This window comes from Centropristis striata, chromosome 4 (genome assembly GCF_030273125.1).
Source record: "Centropristis striata isolate RG_2023a ecotype Rhode Island chromosome 4, C.striata_1.0, whole genome shotgun sequence".
NCBI classification, from domain to species: domain Eukaryota; kingdom Metazoa; phylum Chordata; class Actinopteri; order Perciformes; family Serranidae; genus Centropristis; species Centropristis striata.
The window spans coordinates 16927734-16949053 of NC_081520.1; the positions used below are offsets into that span (position 1 = coordinate 16927734).

At 37.6% G+C, this 21320-nt stretch overlaps 1 protein-coding gene across 3 annotated transcripts; it reads right to left on the reverse strand.

Moving 5' to 3' along the window:
* Positions 1 to 711: 711 nt before the first annotated feature.
* On the reverse strand, positions 712 to 19836 carry LOC131969596 (cyclin-dependent kinase-like 1). 3 transcript variants are annotated; one of them, XM_059330670.1, is made up of 11 exons: positions 19412 to 19836; positions 16882 to 17070; positions 16317 to 16438; positions 11643 to 11715; positions 9066 to 9156; positions 8500 to 8700; positions 6840 to 6922; positions 6686 to 6742; positions 5547 to 5567; positions 5418 to 5490; positions 712 to 4102 (listed from the first exon to the last, which is right to left on the reverse strand). In XM_059330670.1, exons 1-10 carry the CDS (start codon positions 19436 to 19438, stop codon positions 5446 to 5448), a joined length of 909 nt encoding a protein of 302 aa, XP_059186653.1. In that variant the 5' UTR covers positions 19439 to 19836; the 3' UTR covers positions 712 to 4102; positions 5418 to 5445. The 3 variants fall into 3 exon arrangements, with proteins under 3 accessions (XP_059186653.1, XP_059186652.1, XP_059186651.1); XM_059330669.1 differs by having other exon boundaries at positions 5418 to 5567; positions 8500 to 8697; XM_059330668.1 differs by having other exon boundaries at positions 5418 to 5567.
* Positions 19837 to 21320: the final 1484 nt, after the last annotated feature.

The window sequence follows — 21320 nt, forward strand, 5'->3', positions numbered from 1 at the left end:
TTTTTTTCTTGTAGATTTGGCACTTTAATCTAGTAAATTTGCAACTCCCCCCGGTTTGTATTCTTATTTTTATTCATACTTGGCCTTAATATGCCGTCATAGTCAAGTCCTCCTCGTACAAGTACATGTGGTTCTACGACCAAACAGAGAGACACGGGGACCCCATTTTGATATCCACTGAAGTTACCAAATATAGTTCTTCACCCAGTAAAGGGTTAAGAGCCAATATGTTACTTATTTGCATGCTAATAAGCAACTAATTAATGTTGAATATGTGTTCCCTGATATAAAGTGTTACCACATATTTATGTAAAAGTTGAAACTGTATCTTTAAAGCAGGAACCAGCTGCAGTATCATACTGTAATTAGGTGTGTTTCACATTGTGTTAAGAGACGAACACAACACACACCGTTTGCATGAAGTAAAGTCCACTTTGCACTTATAAGTGCTGTGCCTCTTCATCAGAGCAGCGGTGCATTTCGTCACAAGGGGGCACTGGTACAACAGTTAACAGCCTAACCAAAAATGATCAACTGCAATTCAATTTTGTTATCTTCTTGTCTTTGTTTGTCTTGAGATCTTCCAAACATTGTCTTTTTGTACTGATTTAAATGGTAATTTTGGGTAATTGTTGCTCTTTTGTTTTCTCACTTGTATGTTTATTTAACAATGTTTTTTTTCACATCAATAAAACACAAACAAAATTTAAAACAATTGTATTTTATTGTTAAAGACAAACTGAGTGATTTTTCCAAATTGACTGTGGGGTCTTTATCCTCAGATTACATGCCAGTGAATATTAGGGGTTGGAATTTCCCAGTTGAAATTTTAAACTTCTGACCTCAAAGCCTTCCAGCTGCACAACGGCAAATCTAAACAAGAAAACATGGCTGACTGTGTTTTTTTTAAAAACATTTATACACTATTGTGCCCTACAAAGTCTAACTGCAGTAACTACGCAAAAGGTAAAACTGAGAAAAACTGCTTTAAAGTTTTTTAACATGTTTTAACTGGCCAGCAAAATTGGTTATATGTAGATAAGTGATATGACACTTATTTCTACATATATTGATGATGTAATTTTTATGCTCAGAAATCATGATTTGACCTTTGACCCAAAAACGTAGTTACTGCACTCTGGTTTTGCTGTAAAAGGTTCTAATAGTGATGATAAACAGAGCAGTAACTATAATGTTGTTGTCTTCTTTCAGCTTTTATATTTTGTTTTCAGTGAATAAACATTTTCAAATTGATTTTGTTATCAGTGTGTTTAAAAGTGTTTAACAACTCTATTTAAATATTTTTGTATTTTAGACTTAATATTCTAAAGTAATGTTATATTTTAGTTTTAATATAATTTTATCTCACTTTTTTACTTCATCACTAACTACATAATAATTTCCGTTTCAAATAAACTTATAATTCCTATTATTTTTATGTTTAAATTAGTATATATATCCAAAGTAGACTGTGGTAAGTGCATTTACTACTTGGTTTTGAGTTGGATTTTGTGTTTTTTATAAACTATTTCTCTGAAATAAAGCAAAATTGAAATCTAAAACTTTGTCACAAGATAAAACAGATATCAAGGAGTTCATTTTTAGTTAGAACTCAATTTTGACCAAAAATGTAGTTACTGCAGTTAGACTTTGTAGGGCACAATTGACCTCTCAGCAGTGTAGCCTTCATGCATATAAACACAAAGAAGTGGAGGAAAAACGATGCATGTGCAAACAGGTGCTATTATACATGTTATTTTGTTGCACTTTTGTACTTGGAAACATAAGCTGAACAGGTTTTACTGTAAAATTTGAAGTATTTTAATTAAATACAACCCAATATAGGATACATTACTCCTTCCTTATGAGACTCAACCAGGTATAAGAGTGCCTTTTAGCTGACAGTTTACCATCGTATGACATCAGATAATTCCTTCTTCATGAAGTTGAAGTAGATGGATTTTCACCCAGTTTATAAATAAGGAACTTCGACTTTGAATGATGTATTTCTTCTTGTAGGAGGTTGGAAATTTTTTGAGTTCACTGATGTTTAACAAGGAGCTACATCTGTAATTTGATGAGTTCAAGGACAGGTTATCAGTCAAGCTGCATGTCAGGCTGTCAGTGTCAGTGATGCAGCTTCCACTGTATCACTGTCTGGTGTCCCAGCAACAGAGTGAACGTCTTTAGGGATCGCTGTCAGATTGAAGCTGCAATATCTTCAAAACCCATCAAATTACGTGGAGTGTCAACTAAAAAAACCTTGATTAGACCCAGTAAGTTCCACAACATTGCATCATTGTATGTTGTACTGATTCGTATATATTGAGTATTTAATTTTGTTTTATAATACAAAAAAACATACAATGTGTATTCTCCCGAAATCATTGCTATATATTCATTCTATGTATTTTCAGAATAAAATGTATCAGAATGTATCAAAAAATGTGTTTTTTTAATGTGTTAAATGGATTAATTCTAACAGTAGTACATATTTTGCAATAGCATAAAGTTGAATGGAAATCAGTTCTTGTCATTGACTAGAAAACAATAAAACTACGTCATACAAGTGATGATGGCACACTGGCAACTTTTCTGAGCTATTTACAGTTTTTCTCAGTCGCTTTGGTGCATTTCTCACATCAATATTAACATTTGCACAGCAGTTAGTTCAACCTCCACAACATTTAGTCATTTGTGCTCATCATAGTAGCAGTTTCTCATTCCTTACAACAAATTACAAATGCTTTGGACAGTCATCAAGTGCTTTCATACAACTCTGCTGTTTTATAACATTATCATTTGCTTATGTCATGTCAGTCAAAATTAACTATACTTGTGAATGCTGGATAGTCATTCCATATAAAACTAATAGTCCTCATTTCATTGCTTGAGTCATTACATACAAAAATGTTAAATCTTTATTTTTTTACTGAAAATGTCTCCTAAATTGAACAATTTCTCTCAGGTGAACCTCAGCTTCCACTGATGAGAAGGGCTGTGTGATGCATTAGTTGAACCAATGATAAGCCACTTCTCTACAATCACTCAGAGCTCGATCCATAAACCCATAAACACTTTACAACATATATGAACCAAGCAGGACATAGTGTGGACCATTTCTACAACACCGTGACACTGTCACAGCTCGACCCAAAGGGACTTTATGTTTGTTGTAAATAAGGCTGATTTTCTCCTTTTGCACAATGCTGTAAACAAATTAGAATTGAAAAGAGCACATGCAGTAAAATTGTGAAACATACATATTCAGTGTGTTGTACTCAGTTACCTCACTAAATACAGTAATATGTAACTTTACTGTAGTTTTCTAATGGCTGTAAATAGTATAAAGTCTGTCTGGAGCATTTTCAGGTAGCGTCACCAAGATCTGACTTTTTTGCACTAGAAAACATTTATAGAGTTAACTGTCATAATAAAAACATGACAGAGACATTTGACTATCTTGTTCATCAACATGGTGTCAGGACTTTTCATCTTGATGACACTTTTATTGATATGAATACTTGCTTTTGAGGAATGAGCTATTTATTTTGAGCAAGTGACACACTTTTGAAGATTATCAAGTAGGTTTTGCAGTTTGTACTAATTGTTTTGAGAAATGCATTAACTGTTGTACAAATGTATATAGTGATGTGAGAAATGCACCAAAGCGACTGAGAAAAACTGTAATATAATTTCATAGAGATGTGAAGACTTGATACTCTCACTAATACTTGCTGCTTTCTTTGGTAATAGAACTGTAAGACACTAACAGAAACGTGTGTGTTGCCTAACCTTAAACTGTAAATACCAAACTATTGTTAGTTGTGTAAAGAGTATTAAGGAATAATGTTGTCAAAAATGACAGGTGAAAGTGATTGTAGAATTAAAATACACTTTTTGACTCTCACACCAAGCATATATGCATCTTCAGACAAACATTTTGATTGCACAAAGCTTAGCACAAGTCCATCTTTCTCAGCTCAGCCACAAACTGGTTGCTTTATTAAATGTTGGGCAGGTGATATTTATGCTTCACCTGTTTCTTTACATCCGGTGCTGGTGAGATGTTGCTGTTTGGTAACTGAGGCAGGTACTGAGCCTAGAGACAGACAGGTAAGAAGAAGACAGAGAGAGAAAAAGGGTTGAAATTATGCTTTGTAAGGATGAGACCATCATTTAAAATGATTCTCGAGCGAAACGGTGGCTGTTATAAGTAGGTAGTTTCTTCTTTGAGTGGTCAGTTTGAATTAATGCAAGTTAGATTGAATGGCAGCTCTTTTGTCTAGCAAATTAAGCCTGTGTATTGTATTTTTGGTGTTTGCAACATACTAAACATCTATGTACAGATATGAGAAGTATGTTGGAAGAAGTATCAAGATCCTGAACTGAGGTAGAAGTATCAATACTAGGGCTGGGCGATATATTAATATAAAAGATAAATTGATATATTTTTAAATGTGATATGGAATTCGACCATATCACATGATATAGTTCATTTTTTTCTTTCTTTCTATATAAATGCTGCCCTCATTAGGGTTTGTCATATTTAGTTATTTTTTAATGTTCATTATTCTTTTCTCATATACAGTTGCAAGAAACAAGTATGTGAACCCTTTGAAATTACCTAGTTTTCTGCATTCATTTGTCATAAAATGTGATCTTATTTGCATCTAAGTCGCAAGTATAGACAAACACAACATGCTTAACCTAATACCACACAAACAATTATAATGTTTCATGTCCTTATTGAACACATCCATTACACATTCAAAGTGATGCAGATCAGATCACATTTTATGACAAATGAATGCAGAAAACCTTGTAATTCCAGAGGGTTCACATGCTCATCTTGCAACTGTAAATATATTTTTTTCAGAAAGAGATTGGCCTATTTTATTTCATAGGCTATTTTTATTTAAGATATATTTTTTAATTTAAATATGCACTTTATGGAACCGTTTTTTTTTATTTTTTTAAAGATACTCCTGTTGTTATACAGTACTTATGTTCACTTAAATGGTTTCAATAAAACTACTTGTGACATGTCATATTTGGCTTTGACTGAACATTTGCTCTCACTTTGTGATAAAAATATCGGGATACATATCGATATTCAGCCTAAATATATCGGGATATGACTTTTGGTCCATGTCGCCCAGCCCTGCTCAATACATTAATCCAAAATTACTGTTAGTCTAAAAACATTTCTTAAGTAAAACTACACAAACTATTAGCATCAAAATCTGCTTCAAGTACCAAAATAAAAGTCCTTTAGTTCATTTTCACCACTGCCAGTAACCAAGCAGAGACATGTTGAGGTACAGTGACTAACTAAAGGAGATGTGTGCCCAGTTTGCAGGTTTGGGATCATGGGATCATTTCTTACACCACTAAGCTGTTGTCTTGTTACTTACGCCTGGTTGTCTACGTCGGGAGGCTTTGTCATGTCGTCTTCCCGGGCGTTCTCCCTCCCGGCCCCAGTTGACTCCTTCCTCCTGGAAGTAAGGCAGCTCCAGCAGCTCCTCACAGGACAGCCGGAGGGAGGGGTCCATCACCAGGCACGACTACTCACACAAAGTTAACATGGAGCATTGGCATTTAGAAATATTTATCATTTCAGAGCACTGACTTTGCCTTGAGCTTATCACTGCAGTATGTAATGGCAACACGTTTTATAAATGACTTCAAACATATAGTAGGTGTAGAACAAATTGACTGGAGCCCGACCAATATGATATTTTTGAGGCCGATGCTGATACTGATTTTGGAGGGGGGGAAATCATCAATAACTGATATGGTGGCAGATAAAGGAAATGTTTTGAGCTGAAATGAATTTTATGTGGATTGTGCACCAACTTTTCACCACTCTGCAAACGTACCCAAAGAGCTACTTTCTCTTATTAAATAATATTTAACATTGTTACACACACACACACACACACACAAACACACACACACACACACAAACACACACACACATATATATATATATATATATATATATATATATTGTACATTATACAATGAATTCAATTGTCAGCCAATTCTATAAATGATAACTGAGAAAATAAAGAACAAATAGGAATAAAAAGCTAAATAAACATCATTACTTTTCAGTTTCAGGCAATGGCGGACTATACTGCAAAAAAGGTGTGTCTAAAAACAAGATAAAAACACTAAATCTGAGGGAAATGATCTTGCTGCATGGACAGATAATTTCACTTGACAAGATTTCTTAAATTAAGATTGTTAAATCTAGAAATAAGCATGTTGAACGCTTAAAATAAGAAATTAATTCTTAAAACAAGATAAATTATGTATGTAAGATAAATTATTATGTTTATCTTGTTTTTAGACACACCTTTTTGCAGTGTATTTAAGAAAAAGAACACCATTTCTAATCCATGGCAAGCAACATTTTCTGCATTATATATTGTGTAAAAAAAGTTTTTATAACAGCACATATCGGACAGCATATATATCGATACTGCCTTTGATAGGATAATTTCAGCCGTTAATATCTGTCAACCGATATATCTGTCAGGCTCTACTTTCTCTAATAATTCTTGTGACTTGTAACATTTACAGTCAACAGACACAGATATATCTGTGCTAAGCTACAATCGGCCGATAATATTTCCCATGCCTGTATATCTGTCAGGCTGCTTCACACTGAACGTACCTTCATAACCTGGAGGGCATGAAGAGGCACGCCATAGAAGCGCTTTTCCAAGGGCTCCTAAGATCAAAAATAAATGAGAAATAGTAACATCAACGACACCACATGGCCTCGTTATAAAGAATATATGCATTCTTAATGGTAACAGGATTCATACCGTCGTGTCAGGTTCAGGAATACTGACTCCGCTGAAGAAAACGTTGGAGCGGAAGACCTGCTGGTGACGAGGGATCAGGTCACCTGAGGTCACAAATGACATCTTTTAAATCTTTACAGAAGTAGAATTTTAATCTGTGTGTGTGATAGTGGACGTTTTAGTGAAAGGTTTGCAAACCTTAAGGTCTTTAATGAACCTGTCAAAATCAGCTTTACCTGTATTTTTATACACGTACAAGGAATCTGACTGTTGTTGCATGTTTCACTGAGATCCATCTCCTTAAAAATAAAAGAGCAGGGCTTGCATTCTATACTTGTGCGAATGTAGAATGGCCAAGTTTCCTATTCAGTAAGTTTCTGAAGTTCTTTATCTATGGGCTTAAATTTGTCTCATTAATACCTGTAAACGCACAGAGGGTGATCTACAAATAGTCCTTGATTTGCACATGTTGGAGGAGCCCAGGTCCAGATTAAAAACAAGGGGCGACAGGGCCTTTTCAGTAGCAGCCCCCAGACTCTGGACCTGCCTCCATCCACATCTGTGCAGCGCAGTCCCTAAATGTTTTTAAGTCACACTTTAAAAAATCACCTCTTTTCTCTTGCCTTCAATTAAAGTTTTCCTCCAGCAGGTGATAGGGAACAGTGTCCCCTAGTAATCCCTCAGTGCCTTTAAAATGATCCCTTCTTCTTTTAATTTATTTTAACTCTTGCAGGCAATGTCTTTAACCCTTTTTGTGTTTGTTTTTGTTTTTGTTTTTGTTTCTTTCACCTTTGTCAATTCTGTATTATATTGCACTTTATGCACTTTGGTGCGGCTCAGCCATCTGTAAATGCGCTATAGAAATAAATTTGACTTGACTTGACTTGCAAAATTTGTTGTCCCCTTTAGTCACTAAGTCAAGTGTCCCTTTAAGCACCCACTGATGTGGTCTCTTAGGCCCCGTTCACATGAACGCTCGCGGGTGAAAACGACAAAATATTTTATCGGAAGTGCCTTTCGTTTGGACGGTGACGGCGTTTTGGGGGCTTAAAGACGCAAAAAACTGAAACCACCCTCTAAAGTGGAAAAGTTAAATACGCTCCGCCGTATCGTGTCCGTCTACACTGCCAAGACGCAAAACTCTGCTCAGATCTGCTCACGTCACGTATGTGTTTACGTCACATACATGCTCCAGTACAGGAAAATAAACAAATGTGGGATTATTTCCATGCGTCGGACCTTCAAGCTGCTCTGGCAGCTCTAATAAACTTACAGGAGTCTTTCCACCAAATGTACAGGATATGTACAGATAGTATTACTGAACAGAGAAGGATCTGTAATTACCTCCATCACATTTTGGATGCAGCAATTCGTCGGAGGCGAGCCAGACGGCTGTGAACGAGACCTGGGAGATCTAGTGGATGGTGGATAACTTTGTGGAAGGAGTATCTGATGAAAATGTGTGGCGTGAAAACTTCTGCATGCCCAAAGATGCTCTTATCGCTTTAAGTGATGCCGCCTGGCTGCATACAATCGAATTTCACACACTTTTGCGTCACCGTGTGTACGCAGATTTCCTCCCGAAAATGCTCGTCTAAACGAGGAATAAAAAGTGAAGACGCGTCGCCACTTTTGCGTCTTCTGTTCAGACCGTCCTCGTGTGAACGGGGCCTTAGTGTACCTAGAGTTTTTCGGATGAGGTAGAGCTGGTCAACGTCAGACTTCCCGGGCCACAGTGGATTTCCGTGGAGCAGCTCAGCGAAGACACAGCCCAGAGCCCACACGTCCACAGGGGGCCCGTACTGAGTGTCCCCAACCAGCAGCTCGGGGGCCCGGTACCAGCGGGTCGCTACGTAGTCTGTGTAGTCGTCCTCCGGTCCTGCTGAGTATACCCACACACAGACAGATGGAGAGACGTTGTACGGACACACATGCACTTAGAGGCTAAATAATGAATACTAAATAACACGTACATTGTAGAGGAAGGGATTACAAGGCATGGTGATTGACTACATGTTAATGTATGGTAACTTAACACCGAAACCTAAGGCAGGAAGGGTAAACAGAGACACACTACACAGAGACGCACTAACTGGCTGAATGCTCCACCTGTGCAATGCATTCACTGTTACATTGAAAGTGAGGAGGCCTTCAGCAGGAGCTGATTCAGCTTCTGTGTTGAATAAGTCATTAGAGGCAAATTAACACTAAAAGCACATAAATGCACTCGCTCTCTGGATGACCTACTCAGAATGCGGGCGAAGCCGAAGTCACAGAGCTTGACGACTCCGGTTTTGGTGAGGAGGATGTTCTCTGGCTTCACATCACGATGGATGCACTGCAACACAAACACTCAGCATCAAGAATGGCCATGTGATACAGAGAAAGATATGGGCTGAAATATGTGCCACCAGAAACTTTTGAATTATTTGAATTATTTATATTTGAATTTGAATTGCTTAACTTGAATAATTGCATTAAAAACTGAATTTGAATCACATAATTTGAATTTGTATTGTTCAATTTGAATCATTGCATTGAAAAACTGAATCTGAATTGTAATTTGAAATTGAATTTATTAGTTTGGAACTGAACATTCAGTTCGCAAAATTACATTTAAATTTTCTGCGACGAAGATACACAGAGCGCCTCTTCGGCCAATTAGCACCTCAGGCTAGTGGCAACTGGGTTTCTTACAAAAGAAAACGGAAATTCATTAAAAACATTAATAAAGCAGAATCTGATAATTTGCTAACCCTTTGTGACTGATAATCAATATGAAACGGTACAAAAACAATAAATTGAACCTCTTAAAACCCACCTGCCCATCAGCAGGATAAGAGTGGGGTAAGTTTTTTTTAGTTGTTTTTTAACTGATTGTTTCAGCTGTGTTTTAGCCACATGAATGAAGCTAAATCAAACCAGAAGATGTTAGCTTTAAAATGAACCCTTATACATTAATTTGGACTTACAGTTCCTCTGTTATAAGCTTTTGGCTGAACATTTCTTTTGGTCTCATCCTAACTCTTCCTCTGAACCTCACCGGGGTTTTACGACGTTAGTGTTCAAACTGATACACATCTGTGTTGGTCAATTCACAATCTGAAGTGTTCAGCTTTAATTGAGGTTTTATACATTGACCCAACTTCTTGTAATCGGCATTGTAGTCAGGCTGGCAAATTAGGAATGGGCACAGGTGTAGAGGAACAATAGCAAGAGATCAGAAACCAAATGTTGAAACTGAATACTGCAATGCAGACACTGAGACTTCAATGACTCCTAATGCAGGAATTGAAGCCTAAACAAATTCAGTTTGCTCATTGTGGATGGGAACAAGTGAGAGTAATTGTTCACAAGAGCCGTGTTTCCTTTAGGGGGAAAAGTGGCCACCGGGAAAGTCTCAGGCCACGCCCTCTCAAAAGTCCGCTCACTCTGCGTGTCTCCATTACAAAAAGGCCCCCAGAGGGATTTACGAGACTCCGGAGGTGACGTATGGTTTTAGATTGCTGCGTAATCACTTAGCTTAAGTGAACACCTCCTGTAGCAGCAGCACATACACACTGTACTGCTACAGAGCTAACTGTTAGCCTATTAGCAATTTGCAGACTGGACGCTAGGGGTGAACATCCCCTCCGGCTCTGCAGCTGGGAAAGACTGCTGCAGGAGGACTGTGCCGACTCACTCTTTCTTCTTAACGAGCTGCGGGGGAGGGCGGCTCGTTAAGAAGAGTAAAAACGAGTCTGCAAAAGTCTCCAATAACAACAGAAAAAGTCGCTGGATTTGTCTCCAGTTGCTTTCTTTAAAAATTAGTCACTAAGGGGGTCTGAAAAGTCGCTAAATATAGCAAAAAAGTCGCTAAGTTGGCAACACTACTTCTCCGGCTTTTACAAATGTTGCGTGTTGTTGTGGCGTCGAGTACTACGTCACATCCTGCTTAGCGTTCTGTCCAATCAGCAACCAGGCTTTTTTCAGGGGAGAAAAACAGCCCTGCTCTTCGACAGGGACGAAAAAAGTCCCGACAAAAGTCTGCTCTGGATGGCTCGTGTTCAGATCAGGGGCGTTTCGGCGAGTGAGACCCGCCTCATTCTGGGTATTGGGTGGTAGTGGAAACAGCCCTAAGCTTTATAGTTTTTGATGGTGCATTTGTCTAATAGACAGTCCTGCTCATGATCCAAACTGATTCCTGCTGAGCTAGCCACAGTCAACAGATTAACCATGACTAAAATATAAGTGCTTACCTGATACAAAGTTAAGCAGAATATTAAAGCAATAAATAACAACAATAAAATAGTCCAGAGTAAAACATTGAATGTAAAGGATGCCCAGACTTTTAAAAATTAGATGCTGTATGTTCGGTTATTTGTTGTGGTAACAATTTGTTGTTCTAATGACACTGTTAAAAAATATGCAGTCTACACTCTGTATAATAACACATGGTTAAGAAGCTGGATCTTACATGAGGCTGCACTGCAAAAAAGGTGTGTCTAAAAACAAGATAAAAACACTAAATCTGAGGGAAATTATCTTGCTGCAAGGACAGATAATTTCAAAAGATTTATTAAATTAAGATTATTAAATCTAGAAATAAGCATGTTGTACGCTTAAAATAAGAAATTAACTCAAGATAATTTCCCTCAGATTTAGTGTTTTTATATTGTTTTTAGACACTTTTTTTGCAGTGAGTGGATTATGTTCCAGTTAAGGTACTGCTTTAAGGCATTCTTGAAAAGCCCCACACATATCCTTTAAGATACAGAGAAGAAATAAAAAATACATTAAATATATTTTATAAAATTCATGAATATGTAATCAAAATATACTGACATTGTGCTTGTGGCAGAAGTTGACAGCCTGCAGAGTCTGCCACACTATGCTCTTCAGCTGAGCCTCTGGGACGCTGTGGAGGAGGACAAACAAAGGGATATCGATCATTGTAAGAGGAACAAACAAAACCTATTTACCAGTCATGTTTTACTTGTCTATTATTTAAAAAAAAAGAAGTGGTGCTTTACACAGCCCTCTTGTCACCCGGGTAACCTTAGGCTGGTCTCTAACAGCGACGGCGCCTTTGTTTTCAGGAGCAGCTAGAGTTTCTGCTGCACGGCATTGTGGGAAAAGGCCACGACGGTCTGATAGCAACTTGCCATTGTGGCCTGGGCTTGCTGTGTGACTTCACATGACAAAGACAATCTTATCTTGTGACTATAAACTGCATGAGAAGTGCTCAAAGCACGGAGTAAAAAAGGAGAACTCTTCCTTCAGTACTTAAGTGATATTTTCAGCCTTGGCTGCTCCTCCCTCACTCTGCTGCCAACTCTCTACTTCTTCAAATCTCTTGGCAAGAATCGTGACTCCCTCTTAATTGTAATTCTTTCTGCTGCCCTTCTCTTGTTGCTGCAAAACACTTGACAAATACTCCAAACAGATAGCTCCTTAAAAAGAGAGGCCCACTTTTTCAGTGGTAGAAGAAATATTCAGATCCTTTACTTTAGTAAGTGTGAAAATACCACAATTTTAAAATACAACATTACAACTAAACACATTGGGCCTCATTCATGAAACGTTAGTAGATTTGTGCGTAGATTTGCACATAAAAGCCTACGCTACTAAAAACCTACTCCGGATTCATGAACGCCGCGGGAAACTCAGATCTGATCATAAACACGTGTGTATGATCATGAATGCCAATCCATCGTAAGGTGGCAGCGCGCTCCCGGTAATCAGCAATTAGCATGAACCCCGCCCATGAATTGCTGATGACCACCATATAAGGAGGTGTGTAGCGGCATCCTGTCGACCTGTCAGTCATGGCACAAAGAAAAAAAGAACGAGAAAGAAAAAAGAATTTTTCCGAAGCGGAGATTGAAATTATTTTGGGAGAAGTGGAGTCCAAAAAAAAATTTTATTTTCATCTGTTAGTAGTGGTGTGACAGCTCCTGTGGTGTCTGCGGGCTGGCCAGTGGGGTCATAAGCCACGGCGTCAGTGGGTAACCCCTATCCCCTATGGATATAGAAGGGTAAGTCCATATATAACACACACATGTGATTATGCAGGCTATATTCTTACCAATGAGCCAGCCGTCTCTCACAGGTCCATCCTCCAAACGCGTGCCAACTGCGCAATTACGCAGGATGAATGCGTCATGCGTCCCACCGGGCCACCGTGCCACAACGTTTAACAACACACACTTTGCGTCACAGATCAGTTGCACATTCACGGAATGAAAGTTTTTCCGGTTAATGTTAGCAAATGCATCACCGGATGGAGCCTTGATGCGTACGTGTGTGCAGTCTATGGCACCGATAACACCTGGCATGTTTGCAACTGCACTGAACCCCTGCATTACTTCTGTCTGCCGTTGTGCGCCATATGGAAATTGGATATACTCTGGCATTAATTTAATGATACCTCTGAGAACTGCAGGCAGGATGCGGCTCATGGATGGTTGCGAAATGCCGGACCTGTCACCTATCTCCCGCTGGAACGTCCCTGTGGCTAGGAAGCCAAGCACAGATAGCACTTGTAGGTGTGCAGGGATGGCATGGCTGCGTTTTGTTGGCCTCGTCAGATTAGGCTCCATAATGTTGCATAAATGCAACAGAATTGGTCTCGGTAGTCTGAAACGACTAATCAACCATTCATCTTTCTCAGCCAACAGATCTGCCCGATCCCTGAAGTACCGCTCTCTCCAAATAGCGCCTTGCGCCAAATCATGTAGAAGTGCAAGTTCAGCCATGGTTACCATTAACTAGGACTGAGGGCCTTTTATACTGTGGGAGGTTTAATTAGAATTGATCCAGATATGGTAATGGTTTACATCCTTTTTGTGATTTTATTATTAGCCTATATTTTTATTATCATCATTTAACATGTAGAAAATAACGCGTAATCTATTGAGTCAATTTACATAGATAATTCACAATTATGAGTTTAATCTGAATCTTAATCCCGCCAATTGCCAACTAATTTAACTAAATATGTTATATTTTTAATCGTTTGTCATGTTTATATCACATGTTTCAAAGGCATCTGCGTATTGTGTACATAACAGAACGCATTATGAATTAAAATTGTAATTTCCAACAGTGACGAGCATTATTTATATGCGTTCTTAAATTTACACAAGCACTACGTGTGGTCAGCAGCATGTGTAGATTTTGTTAGTAGCTACGAAAAGATCGGAGCTACTAAAATATTGATGAATGCGGAGATGCACGTAAATTTCCGTCTGCGAACGGTTTACACACAAATTCGTTCTGCTCACGTTTCATGAATGAGGCCCATTGTATATAAAGAAAAAGAAGTACAAGACAAAAGTAAAAGTAGCTGTGCATTATTGTATAGTCAGTGAAAATAACTGATGTAGCATGTAAGCAGCATTATATATAACGTTGTAGTTGAGAACGAGGAAGTTAACCCTAATTTAGGTTGCAAATCTACTGTGTGTCTGTCCGTCCTAGGAGGGGGAACTTCTTCTTCTTCTTTTTTCCCCCTACGTCAAAGGTTTTTTTTTGTTTTTGAGGACTTTTTCTTTGTTCTGTGTGAGGGCCAGAGGACAGAGGGTGTCGTATTAGCCGTGTCTCCATTACAAGTTAGCCCCCAGAGGGATTTAGAGACTCTGGAGGTGATGTGTGGTTTTCACATACATGGTGATCACATACGCGATGGATTAGGCACGGAAGACGCAACTGTGGCTGCCGCCGCTAACTGTGCACAACGTCAGCAGCTGATCATAAAGAAAGCAGCATGGCTAATTACGCACAGCGTCTCCGCTGATCATAAACATCGTGATGGTGAATTAACCGGTATCGCTAACTGTGCACAGAGTGTCCGGTGCTTGTTGTAAACAAACAGAGATCGCTAAGCTAACACCTCCTGCAGCAGCAGCACATACACACTGTACTGCTACAGAGCTAACTGTTAGCCTGTTAGCAATTTGCAGACTGGACGCTAAGGGGTTAACATCCCCTCCGGCTCTGCAGCTGGGAGAGACTGCTGCAGGAGGAATGTGCCGCTTTGACTCGTTCTTACTTTTCTAAACGGGCCTCCGGCCCCCGCAGCTCGTTAAGAAGAGTAAGAACGAGTCTCCAAAAGTCTCCAATAACACCAGAAAAAGTCGCTGGATTTGTCAGTTGCTTTCTTGAAAAATAGTCTAAATATAGCAACAAAGTCGCTAAGTTGGCAACACTTCTTCGCTGGCTTTTACAAATGGAGTTTGTTGTTGTCGTGTAGAGTACTACGTCACATCCTGCTTAGCGATCTATCCAATCAGTAACCAGGCTTTTTTTCAGGGGAGAAAAAAGGCCCTGCTCTTCTACAGGGACAAAAAAGTCCCGACAAAAGTCAGCTCCGGACGGCTCGTATTCAAATTAGGGGCGTTTCGGCGAGTGAGACCCGCCTCATTCCGGGGACTGGGGCTGTAGTGGAAACAGACTGTTAAGGTTTTCGAGGCAAATTTGAGATTCTGGGCTATATAAATGGCAGTGGTGGGCCGTCAGGGCCAGCAAGGCCTTCTCTGCTGGCCTAACATAACCAGAAATCATGATCATGATTATGATAAAGGTTAATTTAATTTTTCATTTACTTTCCCTAAATATCTAAAAGTATTCATATTCTCCTCATGTCATATTATGCTCCTTCCAGTGCTGTTGTTTTTAGGTTAGAGTTTTTATCCAATCAGAATTCAGCTATCTTATGTTGCCAGGCTGTATGAAATCTGCCCGGGCCTTCAGAATCAACAATGCGGGTGTCTGTGCACTGTAAGTGAACGGGCAAATACAGTTGATAGATAGTTGCGATATCCAATCAGATCACGAGTTGTGTCAGTAAGGCCCTCTAGCTGGCCTCACGTTGAATGTGACATTTACGCGTCCTGTGATTGGATATGGATACTTACTAGTTTGAGCCACGGCAGTGCTATGCAGATCAACAGAGTCACACCCGGGACTGTTAACGGTATGTAAATAATCTGGCGCATTGGCGCAGCTGTGTGGTTGTACTCAAAGCAACAGGTCACAGAAAGTCGTGATCCGTCACGTTTTGACATGAAAAAGTTTTTTCACAAAGAGACTTGTTTATTGTGTCGCTGTCGCCAAAGTATGGCCGTCTTGTTAGTGTCTTTCTGATATTAAACTGCGATTTTGCAATTTATTGTACAATCTTGTTAAAGCTTGCATATTCTTTGTGGACTCATTTAATAAAACTTTTTGGAAAGATCATTTTAAAGACCCTTTTATTTTTAAGTTTTGACAGTAGCGTATCAGATATGTTTTAATTGCTAATGCGGTATTGTTGATAATAGCCCATTTTGTACACAACTGAGGTGATGCAATGCCTAGTAGTGCTTAAGTGTGTTTCTAACTACTCTCCAGTCTTGGTGTTATAAATGCTGGCATAACGAAAGGTATTTATTGACTAAGTTGGACATCACTGAAGGCCTAAGTGTGAAATGCACCGCCCGCCACTGATAAATGGCATAGCTGTTTCCCCTGACCTACCCTCGAGGGTGTTTTTCCAGTTCGTTGAGGACGGTCTGCTCGCAGAATTCAAACACCAAGTGCAACCGTCTTTTCCTCCTAAAGACCTCCAGCAGGTTGACCAGATTCACATGCTTCAGTTGCTGCAAACCCAACAGAGAATAAAAACACTTTGTTAGTGCTCTACAGACCAAAAGGCTTAACAAAATGTTTAATTAAGCAAACAGAGGATCTAAGCTCTGCTCGCTTCTGACTGACTTAAAACACTCTAATGTTGTCTTTATGGCTTTTGTTTAACTTGTATGTCTTTATTTTCATTCCATTTCTTTTAGAAATACTTCTGTTATTGAGTTTATTTTCAAGACCTTTTAAATTTTAATATTTTTTTAACTCTTTGAAGCTGTCTTGTGTATGATGTGTGACTAGTAATAATACCAAGGCATAACCTAACAAAGTAACAGATCACATAACTTATCGAGTGCATGTGTACCTGTGTGTGTGTGTGTGCGTGCGTGTGCACGTGTCCACCTGCGGTTTTAGATGCAAGCACACTTGATACTATTGGGTGATACTCATCTCTTCTCACCTTCAGCATACGTATTTCTCGCAATGCAATCTTCTTAATGACGGGATCATCTTCAGATTCCACAAACTTCTTGATAGCCACTATCTGCCCGTTATCTCGGTGTCTGCATTTGAACACCACGCCGTAGGAGCCCTCGCCAATTTTGGCCAGCTTTTCATATTTCTCCATCGGGCAGTTAGTAGCTGTCACCTGTCAAAAGACAAACCTTTATACAAACTCACCACTTCATTTAATAGAATACTAATAGATTCCAAGAATGAAACAATAATGCAAATGTATGCGTATTAGACCACATGGTATTAAAAAATGATTAAAGAATGGTTGATGGTTTTTTGTAGAGAGATTTACAATGAATTACATGCTTACTGAAGTACTGAACAGTTATTAAAATACAATTAAAATCATACACAAATATAGTTATAAATACAAAACAATAAAATACTAAAAACAGTAAAACAATAAATTAGTAATAAAAACTCAATCTAAAAAACAGAGTTAGAATTAAAAAAGAAAATAAAAGAGTGAAAAAGTAAAGTGTTTATATACCTGTGTGTATACATACATTGTGTGTGTGTGTGTGTGTGTGTGTCTGTCTGTGTGTGCGTGTGTGTGTGTATATGCAGTGGTGGAATGTAACTAGTTACATTGGACCTCATAACAGTATATTAAGTAGTTAAAATGAGCCCTATCTTTACAAAATCAAACACCGCTTACATAAATGCATCAATACAAATAATAACTTTTGATACTTAAGTACATTTGGATGGTGATACTTTATTACACTGTAAAAAATGTTTGTAGAAATTACAGTAAAACACTGTCAAATTGCATCAGAAATAGTTAGAAATTAAACATTGTACATCACCGTAATAGAAACTTTTAATTACTGTTAATCAAAGAACAGCATAAACTTTAAATTCTACTGTCATAAACTGTAGAAAACACACAGTTTTGCTGTAAAAATATAACATTTTCATGTAAAATTAATGGAGAAATACCATGATGACACAATTATCCTAAAAGTAATGGGATCATTCAGTATAAATTACAGTTTTTGCTGATATTTACATTTACATACGCTCACTGTATGTTTTACGGTGAAGTTCTGGCAACCACAGCTGCCCGTATTTCACTGTAAATTAAACAGATTTTTTTTTTACAGTGTACTTTTCCTTGTAGTGGAGTAATTTCACAGTGTGGTATTAGTAGTTTTACTTTTCACTTTAGTGAGGGATCTGAATACTTTTTCCAATGTTTCCAATTTCTGTATATATATATATAGGTCATAATATTGTCTTAATGTTCATATCATTGTTATTGTCTGCCGTCTAACTACCCTCTAACTACATTTTGCTTTGGTAGACCTGTCACAATTACAATATAGACTTACTAATATATGGACATGACTAAGATAATTTTGGCTGACCTCGGTATCGCCCATTGTGTTTAAATGTGGGTCTGTTTCCTTAATAATGTCGTCAACATGATGTTTGTTGACAAACAGCAGAGCTTTATAAGACCTGGGTGCAGTGCCTCAGCCCAAAGAACAAATATTTAAAAAATATTCAGACACGTTTCACTGTAATTTCTTCTATGTTATTTTACTTATTGAGAATATAAATTTAAAAAAAAATCACATTTAAATGAATTAAAATTTCTTTGCTTTTTGAAAGGGTGTAATTACTTGCTTTTTTAGAAGAGCTGTGAGATGTTAATGTTGAGCGTCATGTTATCCGTTGAATGGGGAGACCTGGGACACTTTTTAGCAAAACATCAAAAACCATTTACACTGGCATAACCAATTTGTTATATTATAAACTTCAGTTTGTTAGCTGCTAAAATAATGTATATAAGTGGTTTTATGAAATATGTACAGGTTGCAAAATTGCTTTTAATACAGTCTTTCCACATGTGAAAATGAATTTCCCCTTGGGGACAATAAATCAATAAAATAATATTGTTTATCCCAATAATTTCTGGGACAACAAATCAACAGATTTGTTGTATTATTGCTCTCGAATCTGCTATGCCAATAATGCCATTTTAATTAAACTGAAATGAAGTGAATTCCACAGTCCAGAAGGAGGACAAACAGACTAAAGAACTCCTTTGTCCCTCATGCCATCAGGCTGTACAACTCCTCACTTGGAGGAGGAGGAGGAGAGAGTCACTCACTCTAGAATAATAAGCTGGACACTCATCTTCTTCCCTTTCTTGTGCAATAACCGTGCAATATTTTATTTAACTGCTAATTTAAGTCTTCTTCTTATTTGGTCATTTATCCACTGTACAAAATACAATACCATACATTCCTCCATATTTATTTATCTATATCCATCCTCCATACAGTTCTCTACATTTATTTAACTGTTTTGTTTACTGTCAATTGTTTATTTTTATTGCATTTGTATTTGTATGCTACTGGAACTTCAATTTCCTTGAGGGAGTCACCCCAAAGGGATCAATAAGTGAAGTTTAAGTCTAAGTCTAAACAGAAAAGCAACAGTTTTAAGAGTAACAAGGCGCTCACCTGTCCACAATCAGAAATGGTCTTCATGCACAAGTCAGCAGCGAGTCTGCGGATAATTTAAGTCCATGAAAAGTCCACAAAGCAGCTCCCTGTGTGCCTCTTTGGGCTTAAATTCACCAGGTTTCTGCAGTGAGTGTCTCTCTGTCTGTCTCTGTCTCTGTCTCTCTCCCTCTGCTGTCTCCTCGTCCTGTGCGTCGTCACCGCCTTGGTAACTGTTTTTATTCCCCTTCAGTGCAGTCCACACTGATAAAAGTCTTCGTTTTTATTCCATTTTTAATTGAAACGACGCCTCGTCTTCTCATAAACACAGAAATATTAAATACTCAACGCGACGTCTAACTTCCCCCTTAGAAACGGCGCAGAAAAGATCAACATTAAAACATATGAGACGTCCATTCACGAAGCTGTTTGCGTAACTTAAAACACGCATGTTTGGCCCCATGGTCGTTGTTGCCATGGAGACAGGTGGCTGACAGGTGACGTAGGCGGCCGTTGGATTTCATAATCAATTCTCCTGATTAACTCTATGGAGTTTTGCGCTATTTTGTCAATTTTTTAATCCTTTTAATCCTGCCTGTATACACCACTTAATTTTTTTAAAAATGCCATGTTGGTTTATATATATTTCAGCTATATGACCTAATAATAGGCTAATTGATTTTTTATTCTGACTTACTGGATCAACATTTTGAACCAAAAAGAAACAAAGAAAAACCAACATAAATGTGATCTTGTGATTGTGTGTGATCCTGTCATCCAACTCTGGTTTTTATTCTAGTGGGATTCGATTTTATTTGGGTCTTGTGTGTTTAGCGTAACAATTTTGGTTATTTTGTGTATTTTTTGGTCATTTTGTGTCTTCTTTGTGTCTTTTTTGGTCATTTTTGTGTCTTTTGTTGGCCATTTTGTGTCTTTTTTAGTCAGTTTGTGTCTTCTGTGGGTTTTTTTTTGGTCATTCTGTCTTCTCATTTTGTGTCTTTTTTGGTCATTTTGTGTCTTTTTTTAGTCATTTTGTTTCATTTTGTGTCTTTTTTTAGTCATTTTGTGTCTTTTTCTGGTCATTTTGTATCTTTTTGTGTCTTTTTGGTCATTTTGTGTCTTTTCGTGTCTTTTTTTGTCATTTTGTGTCTCTTTTTAGTCATTATTAATAGTAAATTAATAATAATAATTTCCATATTTATCCATTTAGGAGATGTTATTTCATCTTTACATTTAATATCCATTACTTAAAGCTAGATGTTATATATAATTTAATACTATATAGCTGTGTTTATTACGTAGTAGTTAGTATTCTTTACTGAACCATATTATTCTATATCTTTAATGGAGTTCATTTATTAATAACAATTTCATAATTAGTATGTGTATCCATGTGGTATATTTTCTGTTAAGTCCTCTGCTTTACTAAAAGCCCCCAGTATGACCTCCTGATCATGTAACAGCCGGTTTAAACCAGTTCGTTTTCATAGTTTTTATCTACAACTATCTTTGTGTATGATTTTTATTATATTTATTTATTTATTGTAACTGTTCAGCACTTTGGTCAACTGAGATTGTTTTTAAATGTGCTCTATAAATAAACTTGACATTGTCAATGTAATGTGAACTACTTTTTTTAAGTAGCTTTAGTTGACCTAACTAAATTTGTGTTGAATCTTGACCTAAAAAAACTAAATGTAGTGGAGTAAAAAGTACAATATTTGCCTCAAAATGTAGTGAAGTCAAAGTATAAAGTTACTTAAAATGGAAATACTCAAGTGAAGCACAAGTACCTCGAAATGTACCTAAGTACAGTACTTGAGTAAATGTTACATTCCACCATAGTGTACAAATACTTGTACTTTGTTAAAATGCAGTATAAACTCATTGCACTAGCCAACAGGTACAAAGACTGTTGAAAGAAGTTGCA

What these genes read in the sequence shown, in the direction of transcription:
- LOC131969596 (XM_059330668.1), bottom strand. Translation starts at nt 19,438, where the DNA reads ATGAAGACCATTTCTGATTGTGGACAG. An exon ending in CGGCTTCGCCCGCATTCTGA is followed by an intron (nt 8,701 to 9,065) that starts GTAGGTCATCCA and finishes GGGTATACTCAG; the next exon opens with CAGGACCGGAGGACGACTAC. An exon ending in ATGCCCTCCAGGTTATGAAG is followed by an intron (nt 5,568 to 6,685) that starts GTACGTTCAGTG and finishes TTGTGTGAGTAG; the next exon opens with TCGTGCCTGGTGATGGACCC.